The sequence below is a fragment of the Puma concolor genome, chromosome A1 (genome assembly GCF_028749965.1).
Source record: "Puma concolor isolate L17-30 chromosome A1, mPumCon1.1.hap2, whole genome shotgun sequence".
Classification (NCBI taxonomy): Eukaryota; Metazoa; Chordata; class Mammalia; order Carnivora; family Felidae; genus Puma; species Puma concolor.
In genome coordinates this window covers 4,767,118-4,786,747 of record NC_141667.1, presented here as the reverse complement: position 1 = coordinate 4,786,747, position 19,630 = coordinate 4,767,118, and the positions used below count along the sequence as shown (strand labels likewise).

Here is a 19,630-nt window from a genome sequence, read left to right as displayed (position 1 = left end):
GGGGAATTCCACGTATATATACATTTTGATAATTATTGTCAGATTGCTAGCCAGAGAGAGGCCCCGAGTAGGTCTCCCAGCGTGGAGCTCGGAAGCCCTGAGCCGGGACTGACCTCCGAGTTGCTGAGCACCGGTTCTCTGGACCCTCTGCACAGGCAGGCAGACCTCCAAAGCTCAAGGTTTTCTGGGTGTCCTTCCAGCGGTCGTGTATGTGTGCCAAGGCCGTGTGCGTGCTCGCTCCCTTAATCCCCCAAATAGTCCGGAAAATCTCCCCGGGCTGGGACGTGTGGGTCCCGGGAGCACTGGAAGTGCTTGGGGAGGTGCAGGCCCCACAGCGATGGCCGTGTCCGGCCAAGGAAATCAGAGATGTGTCCCCTTCTCGCCTTCCAGACACGGGCGTCCACGTTCACACAGGAGGCCGGCTGGGGAGGAGGGATGCAGACCCCGAGCAAGCCGGCCCCGACTCTTGTGTGGCTCGGAGGCCGTGGTTGGAACAAGGGGAAGGGTGGCTCTGTGTGCGCTTGGCCGGCTCATGCCAAGGTCAGTACGTCCATTTCTGCTTTCAAATAGCTTCACTGCACCCGTGGTCAGAAATACAGTTTACATCCCCTTCCAGGACCACCTACCCAAAGCTTCACAGAATCATACCTACTTTGGCCATATGTGTGAGCTTTGACCTACCCGATCCTCCCCTTCCCCTCCCTTCCCCTCCCCTCCTTTCTTTCTTCTTCTCTTCCCAGAAGCAATGGTGATCCACTAAATTGGGTTCACAACCCATGGAGGGGCCCCTACCTGCCGGGGGAAAAGTATGCTGTGCTCCCCCAGTGTTCTTGTGATGAGGGGCGCAGTGTTGATTCAAGCCACCCAAGGTTAAAAATGGCTGAATCTCACCACTCTGTTATCACTCCTCTGTCCTCACCCATGTCCGCCCCCGCCGTTTGGCCTTCCTCCGGCCAGCTGGCCTTGGTTGACTCATGGCCGGGCACCCTGCACGGGTCTGACATGAAGGAGGCCCCGTGGGCACAGAGTAATGCTCTCGGACCTGGTGGCTCCTTCCCCCATCTGTGTGACGTCTGCAAGGAATGGGCTGTGGATCAGACGGTCACCCAGGGCACAGGTGAGAGGTCCGTGCATGTGGAAGCCTTCTTCCCAGGAAGGGCGAGGAGGAGGAAGAGGACACTGACACTGAAGGAAGGTTATTGTCACAACGGTTGTGTCCTCCCCACTTGGCCATGGAAGCAGATCTGGAGAAGCTGAGTCCCGGCCAAGGGCCCAGGACGGCGGAACTGGCTTGGAGCTGGGCTGCCTTGCCCCAAGCTGGAGAGCCAGCTGCGGCTGTCCTTCCGTGGACAGCCCTTTTCCTCTGTAGCTGCTGGTGTGGCTCTGGCCGTGTAGTTAGTACGCGCCGGTCGGGCTGTGGACAGCCCAGGAACACGCCGTGTGCGTGGCCTTTCAGAGCGGCCTGCTGGCACCACGGAGCCGGGAGAGGTCCGTTTCTTTTGGGAGCAAAGCAGCACCGATCTGTAACCACACACTTGGAAATGGGACACCGCCCTCTAAGGACACCTCATTTGACCGGACGGCCGCCTGTCCCTGAAGATGTCCTCTGAGGTGGGCAGCCCACGACTGGCCTCCTGCAGCCCCTGTCCGCTCCACCTTCTCGGCACATGGCTCCTACCCCTGGAGTGTGTGTGGGGGAGTGGGTCATGGCACATGGAGCCCTCGGGAACTGCTCGCTCAGACGGAGGAGGCTGAGGTCCAGTTGGGCTTTGCAAAAAGAGCTCTGGGATGGATGCTGGGATGTCGTCTCTCAAGATTGCTGTGAAGAGGTGAGCAATCCCAGCCGTAGGAGCGGAAGGTAAAGGAGTAGGATGGAGAGGGAGCAGGGAGAGAGACTGCTTCCGGTCCTGGGCCAGGGCCTCATGAGAGGCGAAATCCTGTGCTTACATCCCCAGGCTTTCGCGGGGCACGAGACGTGGAACGCGCTGCCACCGGACCAGCCACGAGCAAGCTTCTCAGCTCCCGTGTCTTCCTCGAGGGCCGTTAATGATACGGATCTGAGATACTTTGAGGTTCCCCTCTCAGTCGCTGCAACTTGAACTACGTACGACTTACCCGAAGCTCCTCTCAGTTCTCTAAACGTCTGTTTGGTTTCGGCTGAAGACCAAATGTTGGAATTTTCCTTCTTCTTGATCTTGATTTCTAGTGTCAGTGACCCCAGTGTGGATCACTCCTCCCCCGTTAACTTCCACCCATGCACCGTCTCACTATGCCCTGGCTGCTGTCTTCCCAGCCAGGGCTAAAATGTTAGAGACGGTCACCATTGCCGGGGTCCCGCAAAGCCGTGATGCCTTCTAAACTCCGAATCTCTGATGGGCCGGGGTCCCTTTAGTTTTGAAGGAATCCATTCTCAAAACTTTGGAGATGGAAAGTTATTGGTACCTAGAGCTGGAAGAAGCCTGGGCCTTCAGGTGGTAGGGACCACGACTGCTTTTGCCGAGAACCCTCTGCAGAGGAGCGTCAGTGTCCCCCGGGAAGAACTTGGTCCGTCCCCAGGCCACCCCCTCCTTCCACCTCTGAACGCTGGATTGTCAGAAAGTTCTCTTATGTGGTGACCAAGTGTGTTTGCCTGCAGCTTTCCTCTGGTGGTTTCAGTTTTGCTCTCCCTGGAACAAGATAGCCGTATGTCTACTGACAGTTCCAATATAATGTATTTTGGGGTCTTCTCAGTAACTTTCCATTTGAGTGAACTTCTGTCTATCTATCTATCCATCCATCCATCCATCCATCCCTCTTTTATTTATCTACCTATCCATCCATCCATTCATCTGTTATCTATCGTATGTCTATTTATCTATCTATCCGTCCATTATCCATCAATCCATTCATCCATCCATCCATCTGTCCATCTGTTATCTATCATCTATCAATTGTCTATCATCTGTCTATCCGTCCATTATCCATCCATCTATTCATCCATCCATCCGTCCATCTGTTATCTATCATCTATCAATTATCTATCTATCAGTCATCTATTATATATCGATGGGCTATCTACCATCTATCAATTGTCTATCATCTGTCTATCTATTCATCCATTATCCATCCATCCATTCATCTATCCATCCATCTGTCCATCCATCCATCAATTATCTATCAATTATCTATCAATTATCTATCAATCATCTATTATGTATTGATGGGCTATCATCTATCAATTGTTTATCTATCTATCCATCCATTATCCATCCATCATCCATCCATCCATCATCCATCCATCCATTCATCCATCCATCTGTCCATCTGTTATCTATCACCTATCAATCGTCTGTCAATCATCTATTATATATCGATGGGCTATCTATCATCTATCAATCGTCTATCTATCATCTCTCTCTCTCTCTCTCTCTCTCTCTCTGTCTCTATGTCTGGTTGATACACCCTAAGATGAGTCACACTCGTGTATAATCCCCTCTCCCTTGAGTGCAGGTGGAACCTGTGAGTCCTAACCAATAGAGTGTAACCAAGGAGAGGACATGTGCCTTCCCAGACCACATAACATCATCTAAGACGCCATCTTAGCAGACTGGAAGAAAGACATTCTTTCTTCCACTGGCCTTGACGATGCAAACGGCCATGTTGTGACCTGCCTGTAGAACCGAGGTGGCCTCCAGTGACAGCCTGTAGGAATCATAGTGCTCAAGGAGATGGATTCTGGAGCTGGAGCTCTTAGCCAGTGTGTTAATAAACACAATGTGTTACGAGGTAGGACACCTGAATTATGACCGTTGTTTATCTCACTTGTCCGAGAGTCCGACACCGGGCTGCACAGACTTTAGCAGCAGACCGTTCATGAGTTCATTCGGCAGGTGAGGAGCTGTGAATTTCTTCCCTTCATGGGTGGGATGGAGCCCCCCCTGCACGCAAGGACTGTTTCTTGATAAAGAAGAGGCTGGGAGGAGACTCCGGAAGACCTCCCTGCCCTTCCTCTGCTGTGCTCCCTGGTGCGGGAGCCTGGTCCCTGCACCCTGCATCGCTCCAGACCCCTTGCTGGTGGATCGAGCTAGTGCTGCTTGTGGTGGTTGAACGTCCACATCCCAACCCCCAGAACCTGGGAATGCTATCCTGTACGGCAAAGGGGACTTTGCAGCTGGGATTAGGTTAAGCATCATGAGATGGGGAGGCTGTCTGGATGATCCAGGTGGGCCCAAAGTAACAATAAGTGTCCTTATGGGGGAACCACAGGCAGGAGATCAGAGGAGGAAGTGGGAAAGTCACAACGGAGGTAAGAGGTTGGGGTGATGTGAGGGAGGGGCCACACACCAGACAGTGTGGGTGGCCCCAGAAGCAGAAAAGACAGGAAAGGGATTCTCCCCTGGCGCCTGCAGAAGGAACCCCCGGCGACTCCTTGACTTTAGCCCAGTGAGACCGATTTCAAAATTCTGGTCTCCAGCACTGTAAGAAAATACATTTGTGTTGTTTTCAGCGTGTGGTGATTTCTTACTGCAGCCACAGGGAACTAATACACCTGCCTTTTCTGCAAGAGGAATACCTCTCTTGCCTACCGCCACGGGGCTGATGGGGACCCTGTGTGGACGGAGCTCTCTCATCCGTGTTGGGCTGGGCCCCGTGACTTGCGTCGTCCCATGAAGTGTGGGCCCTTCCAGGGCCCGGCACAGCCTCCTTGGTGGTCCTTGACCTGCCCTGACCCCCCTTGTCTGCCATGAGGACGGCACACCTGCTCTTCAGCCCAGACCCAGGTGTGATGGGCACTGGAGCAGAGTGAGAAACAGGCCTTCCTTGTGAGCCACCGAGATGGTTTGTCCCTGTGCACAGCCAGGTTCCTGGCCTGGGTCGGCCCGTGGGCAGCATTGGAAGGAGGGTTGCAGCAGCCAGGGTGTCTTTGCTGCTTGTCAGCCCCAGCAGGTGTCCCTGGACCCTCTCCCTTCTCTCCTCTCTTCAACCCCAGAGCTGTCCCCAGACCCTCTCTCCTCTCTTCAGCCCCAGAGCTGTCCCCGGACCCTCTCCCCTCTCTTCAGCCCCAGCAGGTGTCCCAGGACCCTCTCCCTTCTCCCCTCTCTTCAACCCCAGAGCTGTCCCCGGACCCTCTCCCCTCTCTTCAGCCCCAGCAGGTGTCCCTGGACCCCCTCCCCTCTCCCCTCTCTTCAGCCCCAGAGCTGTCCCAGGACCCTCTCCCCTCTCTTCAGCCCCAGGAGGTATTTCTGGCAGCTGTTATGTGCTGGCTGTGGTTCCAGCTTTTGCCTTGCGGCCCCTCCTGAGGACCCAGCTCCTGCAGGGGACCTGGCCTCTGGGCTCCACTAACCTCTGCCTCTCTCTGGTAGTCCTCCCATCCTGGGGGAGGGTTCTCCTGCTTTAGCCAATCCTTGGGTTGCCTCATGGTTTGGTTTTCTATCTCTTCTAACATCTTTGTAACCAGTTTCCCATATTAAATGTTGTCTATTGAGCTGTCTGGTACGGTCCTTGTTTTTCTGGCTACGTAGAGCTGGAATAGCTGGTGAGTGAATTAAAAAGAAAGGAGAAAGACGACAGTTGCTGGCAAAGGCAACAGAACACGACATGCGGACGTGTTTTGGTGGTGGTAGGGAATATAAGAGATGCACGGACCCTCCACCCAACGAAGTGCAATTTACAGATGCTTCATTCTTGCAGATGATGCTGAAACCCCTACTCTCTTTCTTAGGCAGACACATTCACGCACATGCACACGTGTGCGCGCATCTGTCTGTGGGGCCCCCAACTGCACGTCCTTGGGAACGGGTAAAGCTTCCTGGGAAGCTGTGATCTAGAGGTTCTGGATGGAAGCATACGGGAAGAGAAAACGCTGCATGTTTGCAAAAAATGGCAGCGATGATTCCCCTCCCCGTCTGCAGCGTGACGTCCGCTCTCTTCTGTCAGGAGGTACCGTCTGTTTTTCTCCTGCTTGAATCTGGGCCGATCTCACGACTTGCTCTGACAGACAGTCGGTAACGGACGTGGTGCCGTGTCACTGCCAAGTGCGGGCTTCACGGGGCCGTGTGCGCTTCTGTGGTCTCCTGAGAACCCTGCCCGGCTGCCGTCGTGGGCAGGTCAGGGCTGGTGTGCAGGAGGATCAGAACCTCGTGGTGTAGACTGACCTACCCAGCGGAGGCCCCCTGGACCGGCCAGCCCCCAGCTGACCCGGAAGCCGAGCTCAGGTCCGTGAGAGAGCCCCGCTGAGCCCGGAGCTGCCCGCCAAGTCCAGGCCAGATGTCACTGAGGAGGAAGACTTGTAGAGCTGGCCTGGGGTCCCCGTGAGCACAAACACGGCACAGTACTCGGAGAGGAAGTTAAAAGCATAATCGTGTGCAGCCTGAGCCCAGTTCTGTGGACCTTTCCAGGTCTACTGGTGAGAGGCTCTGGGAGGAACAGCAGGCCCACAGATGGACCGGGATTTCAGCGCGCTGGGCCATTGCAGCTGGGTGAGAGGGGGCCCGCCTCTGCTCAGTGTCCTGGGACCCTTTCACCAAAGCCTCTCTTCACAGCGGAGAAGGACTCCAGCCTGGATTCCTGGTCTGGAAGCAGGGATAGAAGATCTGCCTCAGGGGGCACTGGGGTGGCTCAGTCCATGAAGCATCCATCCGACTCTTGGTTTTGGCTCAGGTCTTGGTCTCCAGGTTTCTTGAGCTGATAGCATAGAACATGCTTGGGATTCTCTCTCCTCCCCTCCCCTCCCCTCCCCTCCCCTCCCCTCCCCTCCCCTCCCCTCCCCTCTTGTCTCTCTCTCTCTCTCTCTCAAAATAAATAAGTGAATTAAAAAAAAGACCTTCCACAGAACATTTTTTGAAAAATCATCACTCGTCTCACTTAAAGAATAATGAATACTGTCTAGTTTAATAGACTTGCATTTGCTCTAAATAAAAGAAGTTAAAATTTGTCTGCCTTGAGCAACGTTGTTGGCACGGAAAGTGTTCCGTGTTTTACCCTGGTGCTTTTTGTCCCTTTGGTGTGCTTGTGGCCCCTGGTTGAAAAGCATGGTGGTGGGGTGGGCTGGGAAGGGTGTAGAATCGTGGGACAATTGGCTCCTAGGGTTTTAAACCCAGTTACCAGTTGGTTCTTGGACCCAGGTCTGCATTTTCAGCAATGCCTGAGGGCCAAGTAGGCAAAGCGCCATTAATAGGTGCTTAATATGCACTAATTAGTACCCCTCTGCTGGGGAGAAAAGAAGTTTGCTAGAAGATGAAACGAACAAGGTACGTGTAAAACAAGGAACTCACGTCTAAGCAACTGTCCCGCATGGCTCTCCATGCAACGCGGGTCGTCTCTTCCGAGGGGAGCCCTTTGGCGGGAACGCTGGTCAGATGTTCCTCCTGCTTCTGCTCCGGGGTCTTGTCACGGCCCGCCCTCCTTGCTTCTCTGCAGTCTCTGCCTTGGAGCACACGCCATTCCGATCCTGGCGGGTTCTTGTTCCCCTAGTGGTGAGTCGGCCTGGGACCAACGTACCAGTTGCAGAAACTTTCCAGTTTTTAATTGTGGATTTCAGAATTTCGGGATTGTTGGCTACTGTGTTTCTGTTGCTCTCATTACTTGTTGATGATGCTGGCTTCTGCACAGAGCTGTGCAGTTGTCAGAGCGGGGGACTCTCGGTGATGATGAGGCCACAGAAGCCCTTCTTTCCTTGCCCTTCCAGGAACCCAGTGGAAGAGCATAGGCTTGGAGAAGAGAAGAGGAGACCATGGGACACCAGCCAGGGGTAGGGAAGGTGCTGAGGGGCAGTGGGTTCCTCCTGACCGCCCCCCCCCTCCCGGGTCCAGGGCACAGTGGGAGCCCAGATTCATTGGACACCGGTGCAGGCTTGTCCCACACCACGGGTCGCTGTTGATGGTGCTGTCCCTGCACCGAGGGTGATGCTGTAGGTCTTGAAGAGAAGAGGGGGGGACTACGCTTCCCAGAGACACCTCACAACACCTCCTGTAGCCAGAGACACCCTGGGACACGATGGCACAGGCTGGAAAGTCTTCCTGGCATGATCGACGACCCGTTTGTAAGCACTTGTGCGCAAATGTGTTTACAGAGCCGGGTATCCCTGCCGTGACAGCCCTCTGGTATTTACCAACTGGTGCCCTTACACAGTTCTTATAAAATAGTGCGCGGACGGGACAAGAGCAACTGTGAGCACCACGGCACCTCTTTGTCAGAAAGTTTCCAATCCTGTCTCTCCCACTTCCTCTCCCCTGCCCTCTACCCAGGGCGCTGCCGTTATTTTAGGGTTCCGGCCATAAAAAGAAAATTCTTTCATTTAGAGATGAATTTTCAGGCCCCAAGATGATTGCTCTTATGGTACAACTATTGCTTTTGGGAGTGGCTGGCAAGTAATATTGTCAGACTTATTCTGAAACCAGAAACGAAGGTCAATTAAATGAACCTTATTATTAAAGAGTTCACTAATTATGCAGCGTTGCACTTTCATTAGCTGCCCCCTTTGACAAAGGTAATAATGATTTTGAAGCTACATACAGAGAGAGGCAGTATCCCGTATATAATTGCGTATGCATGGGGGAAAAAAAATCATTCATTTTCTTAGCGCCTTTAACCCGTTAGACGAGTGTGTGCCGACTTCAGGTAAGTGATGCCAGACTGGCACGTTCCCTTGGACGCCATTCTTTTCTCATGTGTTGACACATATGTTCACTACTTCCTGTCCCTCGTAACCTCTTGTACGTTAATGGCCGATTGATAATATGGCCCCCAAATATGAGTGCAAGGAGACGTGAGAGCTGGCCAGGGTTTTCGCCTCGAGTCAGCCTCTGCCTCAGGAAGCCTGATGGTGCCAGGGCACCTCTGTCGCGTCTCAGAGCCAGCGTGCACGGTTCCCTGACCTGCCAGCGGGGACGGCCAGGCCCGTCCCCTCCTTCCAGGGGGCGAGGAGTGGTGTCCAGCGTGGGACACGCGTGGGGCACCAAGGTGAGGCTGGGCTTCTGGCGCGGGGCCCTTAAAGCCACGTCTGCCGCCTCCTTCTCTGCGGGTGACGGTGCCGTGTGGCTTCTCGCGGGGACAAGCACTTCTGGAGATAAAGGCGGGGCCGGAAAGGTGCATCCTTGACTCAGGGCCCTGGGGGCCCTTCTGCTGGCCACCCACCCACCTTCTCTTGCCTCAGCTGTTGGAAACCACGTTAAAAGCTAGAGCGGGGTTCAGGTTCTGGGCGGTAGGTGTGGCAGTGGCTCTCCTGGGCCTTGGAGGGCCCCTCCGAGCCTCTGCTCCTTCTCTGGAAGGTGTCTGTGAACTAGCGATGGGAAGGTCAAGAGGTTGCCGCTGAAGGTCACGGAGAAGGGGAGGTCCGGCCACTGTGAAGTTACCAGATCAGTCAGCAGGAAAGTGGGGTTCAGAGCGGTGGAAGTGGAAATCACTTGAGATTTCTCCCCCAAAGCCCTCCTTTCGTAGATCAGAAGGCTGGCTCGGGAGGCACAGAGTGGGGCCTGGAATCCGGGCCTTGGGGTCCCAGGCTGGCTTCCTACCACCCCTGTGGGTCGGCCTCTTCCGTGGGAGACAGAATCTGGCTCCTCAGTCAGGGTCAAACAGCCACCCCCAGGCTCCTGTTGTCGGGTTCGGGGTGGGGGGAAGTGGGGGTTTCCATGACCCTGTGTCGGGTTCGGGGTGGGGGGCAGTGGGGCATTTCCACGACCCTGTCATTGGGTTCAGGGGGTGGGCAGTGGTGATTTCCATGACCCTGCCGTTGGGTTCTGGGTGGGGGGGGCAGTGGCGGTTTCCATGACCCTAAGGAAGTAGCAGCAGGTGGAACGTTACCTGTCCTGTGAGGACACAGAGGGGGCCTGCGCCCCGCTGGCGGCTGGAAGCCCCGAAGCCATGTGAAGCTGGGCTCCTGCTCTGGGGGCCCCTCTCTGGGACCACAGCCCCGCGTTCTTGTCCCCCAGCCTTGCCGCCAGGCGCAGCCCTCTTCTGCCTCTGCCTCCTGTGGCCTGCCAAGCAGCCGGTCTGTTAGGGGTTGAATCTGTCCCCCAAAAGTGGTGTGGAAGTCCTAGAGCCTGGCGAATGTGACCTTATTTGGAAAGAAGGTCTTTGACGACGTCATCAAGTTACGGTGAGGAGGTAGGAGACTAGGCTGGTGTTCATCCCACAGGTGGTGTCCCCATAAGAAGAGGAATCCCAGGGTGGGCAAGCAGGGAGGGAAGGCCATGTGACGTCACGCAGGGAGACTGCCACGTGGCAGCAGAGGCGAGGACTGGAACACCGGGAACCTGGACAAGCACCAGGGCTGCGAGGAGGGCGCAGATCAGACACTCCCCTGGAGCCCGCAGAGGGAGCAAGGTCCTGCCACCACCCTGAGGACCCTGGCCTCCAGCCGCCCAGCCCCAGGGACGAGTGCGGGTCGTGAGCCTGCTCTGTCGCCCCAGGCCCTCTGTGTCCCCGTGTCCCAGGTCTCCCGCGCCACCCAGTCTGCAGGGCCACTCCGGTTCCATGTCACAAGCAGCTTGCACACACCTGCCGGAGCTGGGACGCCCGCAGCTGCCTTCTCGCCCTTGGCAGACTTCCTGCCTCCACCCTGACAGGAGAGGGAGCTGAGTCCTGCTGTCCCCACCCATCTGCCCTCGGCAGAGGTGTCTGAACCCCGGTCACGGGGGCACTGCTCCTGGAGCGGCCCCCAGGTGGCCTCCAGGGCCCAAGGCTCTCAGTGAACCTTTGTGCTAGGCGTCAGGTTAGCCATGCTCCGTGACCGCAGGCTGGGAGAACTGGGGGGAAGGTTCAGTCTGCATGAGCTTTGCTCATTTTGGGAAGCTGTATTTTTGATGAGTTTCATAAAAGTAAATCAGTGATCTTTATGTTTAAGATCTTTTTTTTTTTTTTTTTTTTTTTGAATGACGTTGGTTATTAGTTCAGGGAGAAATAAATTGGTGTTACACATTTGTGCTTATGAGAGAAGCTTTTACTAAAAACTGCTAAAGGCAGTCCCCCCAGCATCTCGTCACTAACTAAAAAGCCCATTGAAATGGTATTGAAAGTCAAGTTGAGAAGCTTAGGAATGCAAAGAAATAAACTTCATTGTAGTAGTCAGATCTCCATTAGAAACAGATCAGTTGCAATGAAAGCCACTGAAACTGAAGTAACATCTATTCTACATTATCTCAGTTACAGTGCAGGAGTTCATATTCTGGGAAGACAAACCACTCAGCATGCGTTCTGAGATGACTTCTCTAGCTCACGGGGGGGTGGGGGGGTGGGGGGTGGCGCGTACTAGATGTAGGGAAGTGAGCAGATTATATTCCCCAGATGTTAGGGGCTGTTATTCTCGGTCTAACTTCTGTATTTTCTGGAACCTATTTTTCCAGAGTCTGAACAGAGTTAGCATTGTGAGCTGGGGGGCCTGTCTTCTGACGGCGTAGGAGAAGCCTGAGAATTGGTTCACGTGTTCACACATTCACTCATTTGGCAAGCGATGATAATAAACACGGTGGCGATGCGCGGCCAGCTGCGAGCAAGGACCTGGTTCCACCACTGGAATTGCTCAGCATAATCAGAAGCTAAGAGACACATTCAGAAACAGTTCTTCAGCCACGGTGCACGGGTCCTGATGTCACTACAAGTTGGGGGGGGTCAAACCAAAAGCTGGTGTCCAGTGGGGACAGAGCCTCTTGCTGGGTGCCGATGGGTATGGTGAGGTGAGTGACCCTGGACTCTGGCCAGGCACAAGCCCCGCTCTCCAAGAGTTCGGTGGGAACACAAAGGCAGGAAGACACAGAGTGGTGGAGGAAAAGAAGGTTAGAAGAGTTTTGTGCAGCATTTTGTGGTATGACATCAGAACTGCCACCCAATTTATTGAAACCGAATTGTACAATGTGAAGATAAAGGCTATAGAAAACAACAGTTCCATTTCACAGATGGGAAAGTGAGGTTATTGTTAGTTTTAGGTTCTGTTTAGTTGGAAGGTTTATTATGGAGTATCTCTCCATCTATCCATCCATATACTCACCTTCCTATCCATCCATCCATCCATCCATCCATCCATCCATCCATCCATCCTTCCATCTACCATCCTGCCTACTCATCCATCCATCCATCCATCCATCCTTCCATCCATCCACCTATCCATTCAGCCATTGTCCATCCATCCATCCATCCATCCATCCATCCATCCATCTTTCCATCCATCCACCTATCCATTCAGCTATTGTCCATCCATCCATCCATCCATCCATCCATCTTTCCATCCATCCACCTATCCATTCAGCCATTGTCCATCCATCCATCCATCCATCCATCCATCCATCCATCTTTCCATCCATCCACCTATCCATTCAGCCATTGTCCCATCCATCCATCCATCCATCCATCCATCCATCCATCCATCCTTCCATCCATCTACCTATCCATTCAGCCATTGTCCCATCCATCCTGGTTTCAGTATTTTGCATGGGTGACAGATGCTGGCAGACAGACGGGTTTCATATAGAACCTGGGGTTCTCCTTCAGTTGCCACATCTGCCATCCCCAGAACCAGTCTCTGTAAGGTGACAAAGCCTCTCTCCTGGCTCTCCAGGCCTTAGCACCCCCTCTCCTCTTTCTCAATTCCCTCAAGGGCATCCATTTCCTATAAGTGTCTTCCTTCCAACTCCCCAAGCCACATCCGGTCGCTCTCCTCCATTGGCCTCTGGGGCTCCTACTGGTGGGCCATGTGAGGCCCTGTGCTCAGCAGATCCCAGGGCATTCTTATTCCTCTGTCAGAACCAGCTGTAGGGACTGTAAGGCCATCTGTGTGCTCTGCCTCCCTCTCGGGTAGCATGCCAGTCAGGGCGTCCGGTTTCTTCATTCTTGCCATGTCTTTCTTGTTTGTGACTTGTTGATGTTCCTAGGCTCTGGTGCCAGGTTCTACCCCTGGACAGTGTGGCTCTTTGTGTCTATTTCATGGACAGTGGAGTAGATGTGGTATCATCACAGCCTTCTCCTACTCAGCGCCTGGAACCACGGTCACCTTCTAGCCTCTAGGATCTGAGCATGATAGGATCTGAGCATGATGCTCTTGGGGCCTTTGAAAATGATTTGCAGATTTCAACTCCTTTAATCCTCAGATTAAACTCACTGTAGAGTGAGTGTTTGCATCCTCCCGAAATTCGTAAGTTGGGACCCTATCCCCAGTGTGATGGTTTTTGGAAGTGAGGATTTGGGGAGGAAGTAACAATCAGATTGGGTCATGAGGGTGGAGCCCCCATGATGGGATTAGAGCCCCCGTAAGGAGCTGGAGGGATCAGAGCTTTCTTTCTCAGCCAGGATACAGCCAGAGGCAGCCTTCTGCAGGCCAGGAAGTAGGTGCTCAGCAGACACCGTATCTACAGGCTTCCTGACCTTGGACCGAGCCTTCAGAAATGTGACAAATAAAGCTTGCTGTTTAAGCCCCCCAGTCTATGGTAGTTTGTTCCACCAGACCAGACTGAGACGAGACTCTAACAAGGAAAGTCACTGTGATACCCATTTTTACAAACAGGAGATTGAGGCCCAGAGAGGCTAAGTAACTTACCCAAACTACCCAGCTGGTAAGTGATAGAGCCCAGTCCAACCTGCTTTCAAACCACCAGGCATCTGATGCCCTTCGATGACTCCCTTTCTTCCCAGAGGACGCCCCAGCCCAGCTGGCATTTTCCATCTCTGGAGCTCTGCCCCTGTCATTCTCATGCCCTCTCTTCTCCCTGCCTCTCCCCCATGCAGCACTGTGCCATGCCCCCAGCCCCTCTGGGCATGACGCCTTCTTACCTCGTCTTGTGAGCTACCTTCTCCTAAGACCACGTATCGAACGGGTTGTGAGCTTAGAAAGGCAGGGCGCTTGGATATGGTCATTTATAATTTCTGTTCACAATTCCTCAGTCTACCAATCACAGTGCTCTGTACGTGGGAATAGTTCAGTATGCGTGGATTGTCTGGGGGAAAAGCTTGCTTCCTGCTGACTCTGCCGGAGGAGGGGTGAAGGCATAGTTACATGAGCAAAATGAAGTGGAAAATGAAGGCAATTATATAGATAATTCAAAAAGAAAAAAAAAGATATTTTGGGGGGAAGGAGGGGGGCTTAATTATGTGGATTTATCAGATGTGAGTTAAAAAATGTGTAATTACCCACACAATGGGCTGAGTGTTCCATTTCACTTTGAGTGGGTCAGAGGGAGCCTCTTTGTGTGTGGGACTCAGCTCGGAGGCGAACTCATCGTCAGGTCCTGGGAAGCCCAAGTAGCTTCTCTGGGCTCTGGTTTTCCTCTGTGACAGAGCTGGACCCAGCGATTAGCACAGCTGGTCTGAGTTACATCGTCTCCTCCTGTTAAATGTCCGTCTTAGTCCCTAATCCTATGCGCCCGACACTTGGGGATTCGTCGTATACCCTGTTTACTCTAATGGATTCTTAGGAGTTTTGTCTCTGTGATGAGGTTACAAAGTCTATTAAGCCCATCTCCTTCTGCAGAGCCTCTGATATAGCGGATCTGAGTTTGGCCCCAGAAGCAGTATTTCATGGAGGGCCTTAGGTGATTCAGTGGGGGTTCTGAGCCTTTGCAGTGGTTACAAATACACCTCTGCCGTGGGCTGTGGACACCTGGCTTTTCATCTTACCAAGGCAGTGATAGCTCGTCATTGACAACAATGAAGTTGACTCATCACAATATCTTCCTCCAGGCCCAGGGACCTTGGCCATGGCCACAAAGGAAGCAGTATGGTGATCAGGTCTTCCTGTACTTAATAAGACACCTCTTTGAGTTGGTCCATGCTCTAAAGGAGAGATTTATAATAAAGCTCCAGTGTATACTGACTTTAAGTGTTATGGCCAAAAATAGAATATTGATTTTTTTGAATCAACCTTTAAAAAGATTCCTTTTTTTAAAGCAGCAGTTCACAAGATGAGCACAGTCCTGTGAGAGACTGGAAAGTTGGAAGAAAAGTACAGAGTGTCAGTGCACCCACATGGGCTATTTTAGGCGTGAACTGCTCTCAGAGATGCTATCAAAATATGGCACTGGCGCTCGTCCAATACTAGCACTTCCATTTGGCTATTAATCAGAAGCCCCAGGGGTGGGCAGGGCTTCAAACAGGCAAAAACTTGCAAGGTTGGAGATTCTGTTCGAACTTCCCCCGGCCAGCCAGCCTTGGAAACATCATGCGTCAGTCTGGTGAATCCCTGTTGGAAGATGGATCCAGGCTTGATTTGGAGATTTTGACACGGCCATCAGTGAAATTCAGCGGTTTCCCCTGAGGCTTTCAGTGACCTTTGGCTTCATTCAAGCTGAGACACCAAAGGCCAAGGGAGAGGGGGTGGATCTGCAAACTCCTGAGTGGAGATTCCACAACGGAGATTCTGAGATTAGTCCGTCCACCGCAGAACGGAACGGCGTCTCCTTTGCCTCTGCATCTCCCTTTCTCATAACGAAGGGGTGACAGTGGAGGCGGGGAACAGAGGCCCACAGACAAGGGTCAGGGAGAAGCCAGGAGGCACACGCAGACCCCGTCAAACCCACCCAGAGCTCCACAGAGCCCCGAAGGAGCCCCGAGCCCGTGTCTGCCGCCACGTTCCCGTAAATCTCCCGCTGAGATTTGGAGCTAGTGCTAAGCTGACACTAAGTGCTTTCTGCTCTGAGCACAATTATGTACTTTGAATAACACTTTTGAATGTGAAAATGGGTTAGATCAAAACGTCAGAGTGTACCTGCGTCCCCGATGATCCTTTTTAACGTATCTGTGGTTTCTGACATTAAGGGGAAATGTGGATTTTGCTGCGTGCTTTTCTGTCTCTAGTCCGCAGCTTGCTTCTTCAGGCTGTAGATACGCATCAACAGGGAAACAACAGAAGAGCATCAAATATTAATTCTGAATCTGTATTAAAGTATAATAAGCAGCAGTAAGCATGTGTTAAGCTGTCAGGAGGCATGCTGGATTGAACAGCGTAAGCTGGGGCCGGATTCTTCATTATCCCGTGGACCAGGAGCCTCGCTAAGGATGTAATTTATTCTCTTCGAGGCCTTTGCTTTGGCGTCAGGATGTTTTCCTCAGGCTTTCCCGTGTGAATGACTTCCTCTTCTGGTTCTTCTCGGTAAAATATCTTTATTGCTGTTGTTTTTCGTTATGAAAAGTCCGTGTGTTTATCTTTAAGGATTTAAGTGATACAGAAATGAGTGGTAAGCGCAGCACTAAAACTGGAACGATACGGGGTCGATGAGCATTTCCTCGACACAAAGACGATGCACCAACTCGTGACGCCTTCCGTATTTGAAAAGAAAAAAAAAAAAAGAAAATAATAACAAATAGAAATTTCCAGAGGTTTACTTCTTGTTTGTAATTTAACAGTAATCTGTCCAGATATCTTTATGTATATAGGATACACACTGTTTTTATACATGTATATACTATTTGTTATTGACTTTAATTTTAATTGTATTATACTGAAGGTATTATAGCTCTTTTTTTATTTAATATTACGTATTTAACAACCTTCTGCGAATGTATGTTATTTTTTATAGAAAAATATTATTATAAAAGATTAGCTAAAAATATGTTGTGATATTTCTTGGGAAACCATTAAAATGTGAATTGTCCCACATAGACCAATGGAATAGAATAGAGAACCCAGAATTGGACCCACAAATGTACGGCCAACTAACCTTTGCAAAGCAGGAAAGAGGATCCAGTGGGAAAAAGACAGTCTCTTTAGCAAATGGTGCTGGGAGAGCTGGACAGCAACATGCAGAAGAATGAAACTAGACCACTTTCTCACACCAGACACAAAAATAAACTCAAAATGGATAAAAGACCTAAATGTGAGACAGGAAACCATCAAAACCCTAGAGGAGAAGACAGGCAACAACCTGTTTGACCTCAGCCGCAGCAATTTCTTGCTCCACATGTCTCCGAAGGCAAAGGAAATAAAGGCAAAAATTAACTATTGGGACCCCATCAAGATAAAAAAGCTTTTGTACAGCAAAGGAAACAATCAATAAAAGGCAACCGACAGAATGGGAGAAGATATTTGCAAATGACATATCGGATAAAGGGTTAGTATCTGAAATCTGTAAAGAACTTAACAGACTCAACACCCGAAAAACAAATAATCCAGTGAAGGAATGAGCAGAAGACATGAATAGACACTTTTCCAAAGAAGACATCCAGATGGCCAACAGACACGTGAAAAGATGCTCAACATCACTCATCTTCAGGGAGATGAGAATCAAAACAATGAGATATCATCTCATGCCGTGAGAATGACTAAAATCAACAGAAGAACCACCAAATATGAGAATGTGGAGAAAAAGGAACCCTCCTGCTCTGTTGGTGGGAATGCAAACTGGTGCAGCTACTCTGGAAAACAGTATGGAGGTTCCTCGAAAAATTAAAAATAGAATTAGCGTATGATCAAGTCATTTCACTGGTGGGTATTTACCCAAAGAACATGAAAATAGTAATTTGAAAAGATACATGCATCCCTATGTTTATTGCAGCGTTATTTACAATACTCAAATTATGGAAGCAGTCCATGTGTCCATCAATAAATGGATAAAGAAGATATATCACACACACACACACACACACACACACACACACACACGCAATGGAATATTACTTAGACATAAAAAAGCATGAATTTTTGGCATTTGCAACAACATGGTTGGATGGAGCTAGAGGGTATTATGCTACATGAAATAAGTCAGTCGGAGAAAGACATATACCGTATGATTTCACTCAAATGTGGAATTTAGGAAGCAAAACAAATGAACAAAGGAAAAAAAGAAATAAGAAACCAGAACGTTCACTATAGAGAACACACTGATGGTTACCAGAGGGGATGTAGGTAGGGGGATGGATGAAACAGGTGATGGGGATTAAGAGCACACTTACCTTAGTGAACACTGGGTAACGTATGGAATTATTGAACCACTATGTTGTACACCTGAAACTAATATAACGCTGTATGTTAACTATGATGGAATTAAAAACTTTAAGCCTGAATTGGCAAGATTATATGATGACATGGAGATAAACGATTGTCAATAAATGAAACACGAATACAATTATTCACAAACCAAATATCCAAACAAAATACGTTCCTCGTCTTGTTTAAGATGGATTTGTCTTAAATTTGCTTTGCTGGGAAAGATTCCCTTGGCTGTCTTCACAATGGGCTATCCATGTGGATTTTATTACTTACAATGACCCGGATGTGATTTTTAAAGGCAGTCCCTTCCCCACCTTGATCTCATCAGGCTCGCTCCCTGGAAATGTCACCCAGCTGAATGACAGTGTGATGGGCAGTGGGTTTGCTCCTTTTGTGACCCTGTTTCTATCTTTCATCTCGTTAGAACCTCTTGGGGGAAACTAGATTTAACTTGAAACGCACTTTCTTTTTGGAAAGAAGTCAAATAAACAGTTCCGGGGAGTAAAATGTTTGACAGTGAACAGATCGCATATAAAGGGACCTAGAAATTTATTTGGGATGTTAAATTCCAAACGGAAACAATGTGATCCTCCTACAGATGCAAGGAGTGTGTCTTCCCTAAAATAGCTGGTATTCCTGTTTGTTAAATGTGTCCTAAAATGAAATCTCAATTCCCACCTTCTATCCCACTTGTCAACCCCCAAATTGGTAAACAGAACCACTATGTACACTGTGGGTTAAGCCAAAGATCTAGGTGATAGTCTTGTAGAGGGCGGCTTCTGTCATAGTAACAAATAACCTTGGAATCTCTGTAGCTCACAGTGATAAACATTTACTCCTCACTCATGGGTCTGTTGGTGTTAGATGGCCTCAACTGGGCCTAGGTGGGGTCTACAGGTCTTCCCATTCAGGACCCAGGCTGGCAGAGCAGTTACTCCCTGGGATGTGCCTGGTTTACAGTGTAGAGGACAAACTCAGGAAGGACGGCACAAATAAGTGGTGCCTTCTACACTCTCTGTTATATCTGATACACTGGCTCTCCCGTGTAGATCTTATTGGCCAAAGGAAGTCATGTAGCCAAGTCCAAAATAAATGAGGAGAGACTTGTACTGTGCCCGCAGGGCCGCCATGCTCTGCGGGGATAGATTCCCTGTAAACAAGTGGTTCACTTGACCACAGCCATGGTTCGGTTCAAGTCCTGTTGCCTGTCTGTCCAGAGCATAGCCCCCACCTCTCTCTTCTCTCCCCTTCCACCACCACCCTCCAGAGAAGCTACCATACTGTCTCTCTCTCTCTCTGCTTCCACTGTTCACCGGACCTCCCACAGTCCATTCTGCATACGGCAGCTGGAGTGATCTAAAAACAACCCAACAAAATGCAAAACAGGCTATGATACTCTGCTCAATGCCACCCTTGGCTTCTCACAAAAACTCATGTTCCTGCTCCTTGACCATAAAGCCCGATGAGATCTGGTTCTGCCCCTCTCCTGACATCGTCTTGGGCGGCTCTCCTCTCTTACGCTCCCCAGTAAGCATACTCAGTCTTGCCTTAGGGGCCTCACACCAGCTGTTTCCTTTGCCAGGAGCATATTCCTGTTGGTCTCATCTGTATAGAGAAGGTTTTATTGGACATTGGTCTAGGGCATTCTCTGGGTGGCGCTCACCCACAGCTTGATAGCCCCTCTTTTTCCCTTCTTGGTTGCTCATTGTCTATTTCCTGTGCTCTCCACTCTTTGCCGGGGAA

At 50.8% G+C, this 19,630-nt stretch overlaps 1 protein-coding gene and 1 long non-coding RNA gene across 7 annotated transcripts in view; both read left to right on the top strand.

Annotated features, from left to right (window-relative positions):
- MED10 (mediator complex subunit 10) overlaps positions 1-19,630 on the top strand; it is a 261,409-nt gene that overhangs the window by 15,134 nt on the left and 226,645 nt on the right. The window contains exons 4-5 of one of the 6 annotated variants that reach the window (XM_086675692.1): positions 1,956-2,104; positions 3,490-3,779. The exons of 4 other annotated variants lie outside the window; for them this stretch is intronic. In XM_086675692.1, coding sequence (XP_086531818.1) covers positions 1,956-2,099 — 144 coding nt within the window. In that variant the 3' untranslated portion in view covers positions 2,100-2,104; positions 3,490-3,779. Of the gene's footprint in view, positions 1-1,955; positions 2,105-3,489; positions 3,780-7,666; positions 8,428-19,630 lie in introns of those variants that run through there. One more of the 6 variants, XM_086675704.1, reaches the window with a different exon arrangement.
- Positions 4,981-5,464, top strand: LOC147583997 (uncharacterized). Its single transcript, XR_015240371.1, has 2 exons — positions 4,981-5,048; positions 5,094-5,464. It is a non-coding gene; the product is annotated as an uncharacterized LOC147583997 (long non-coding RNA).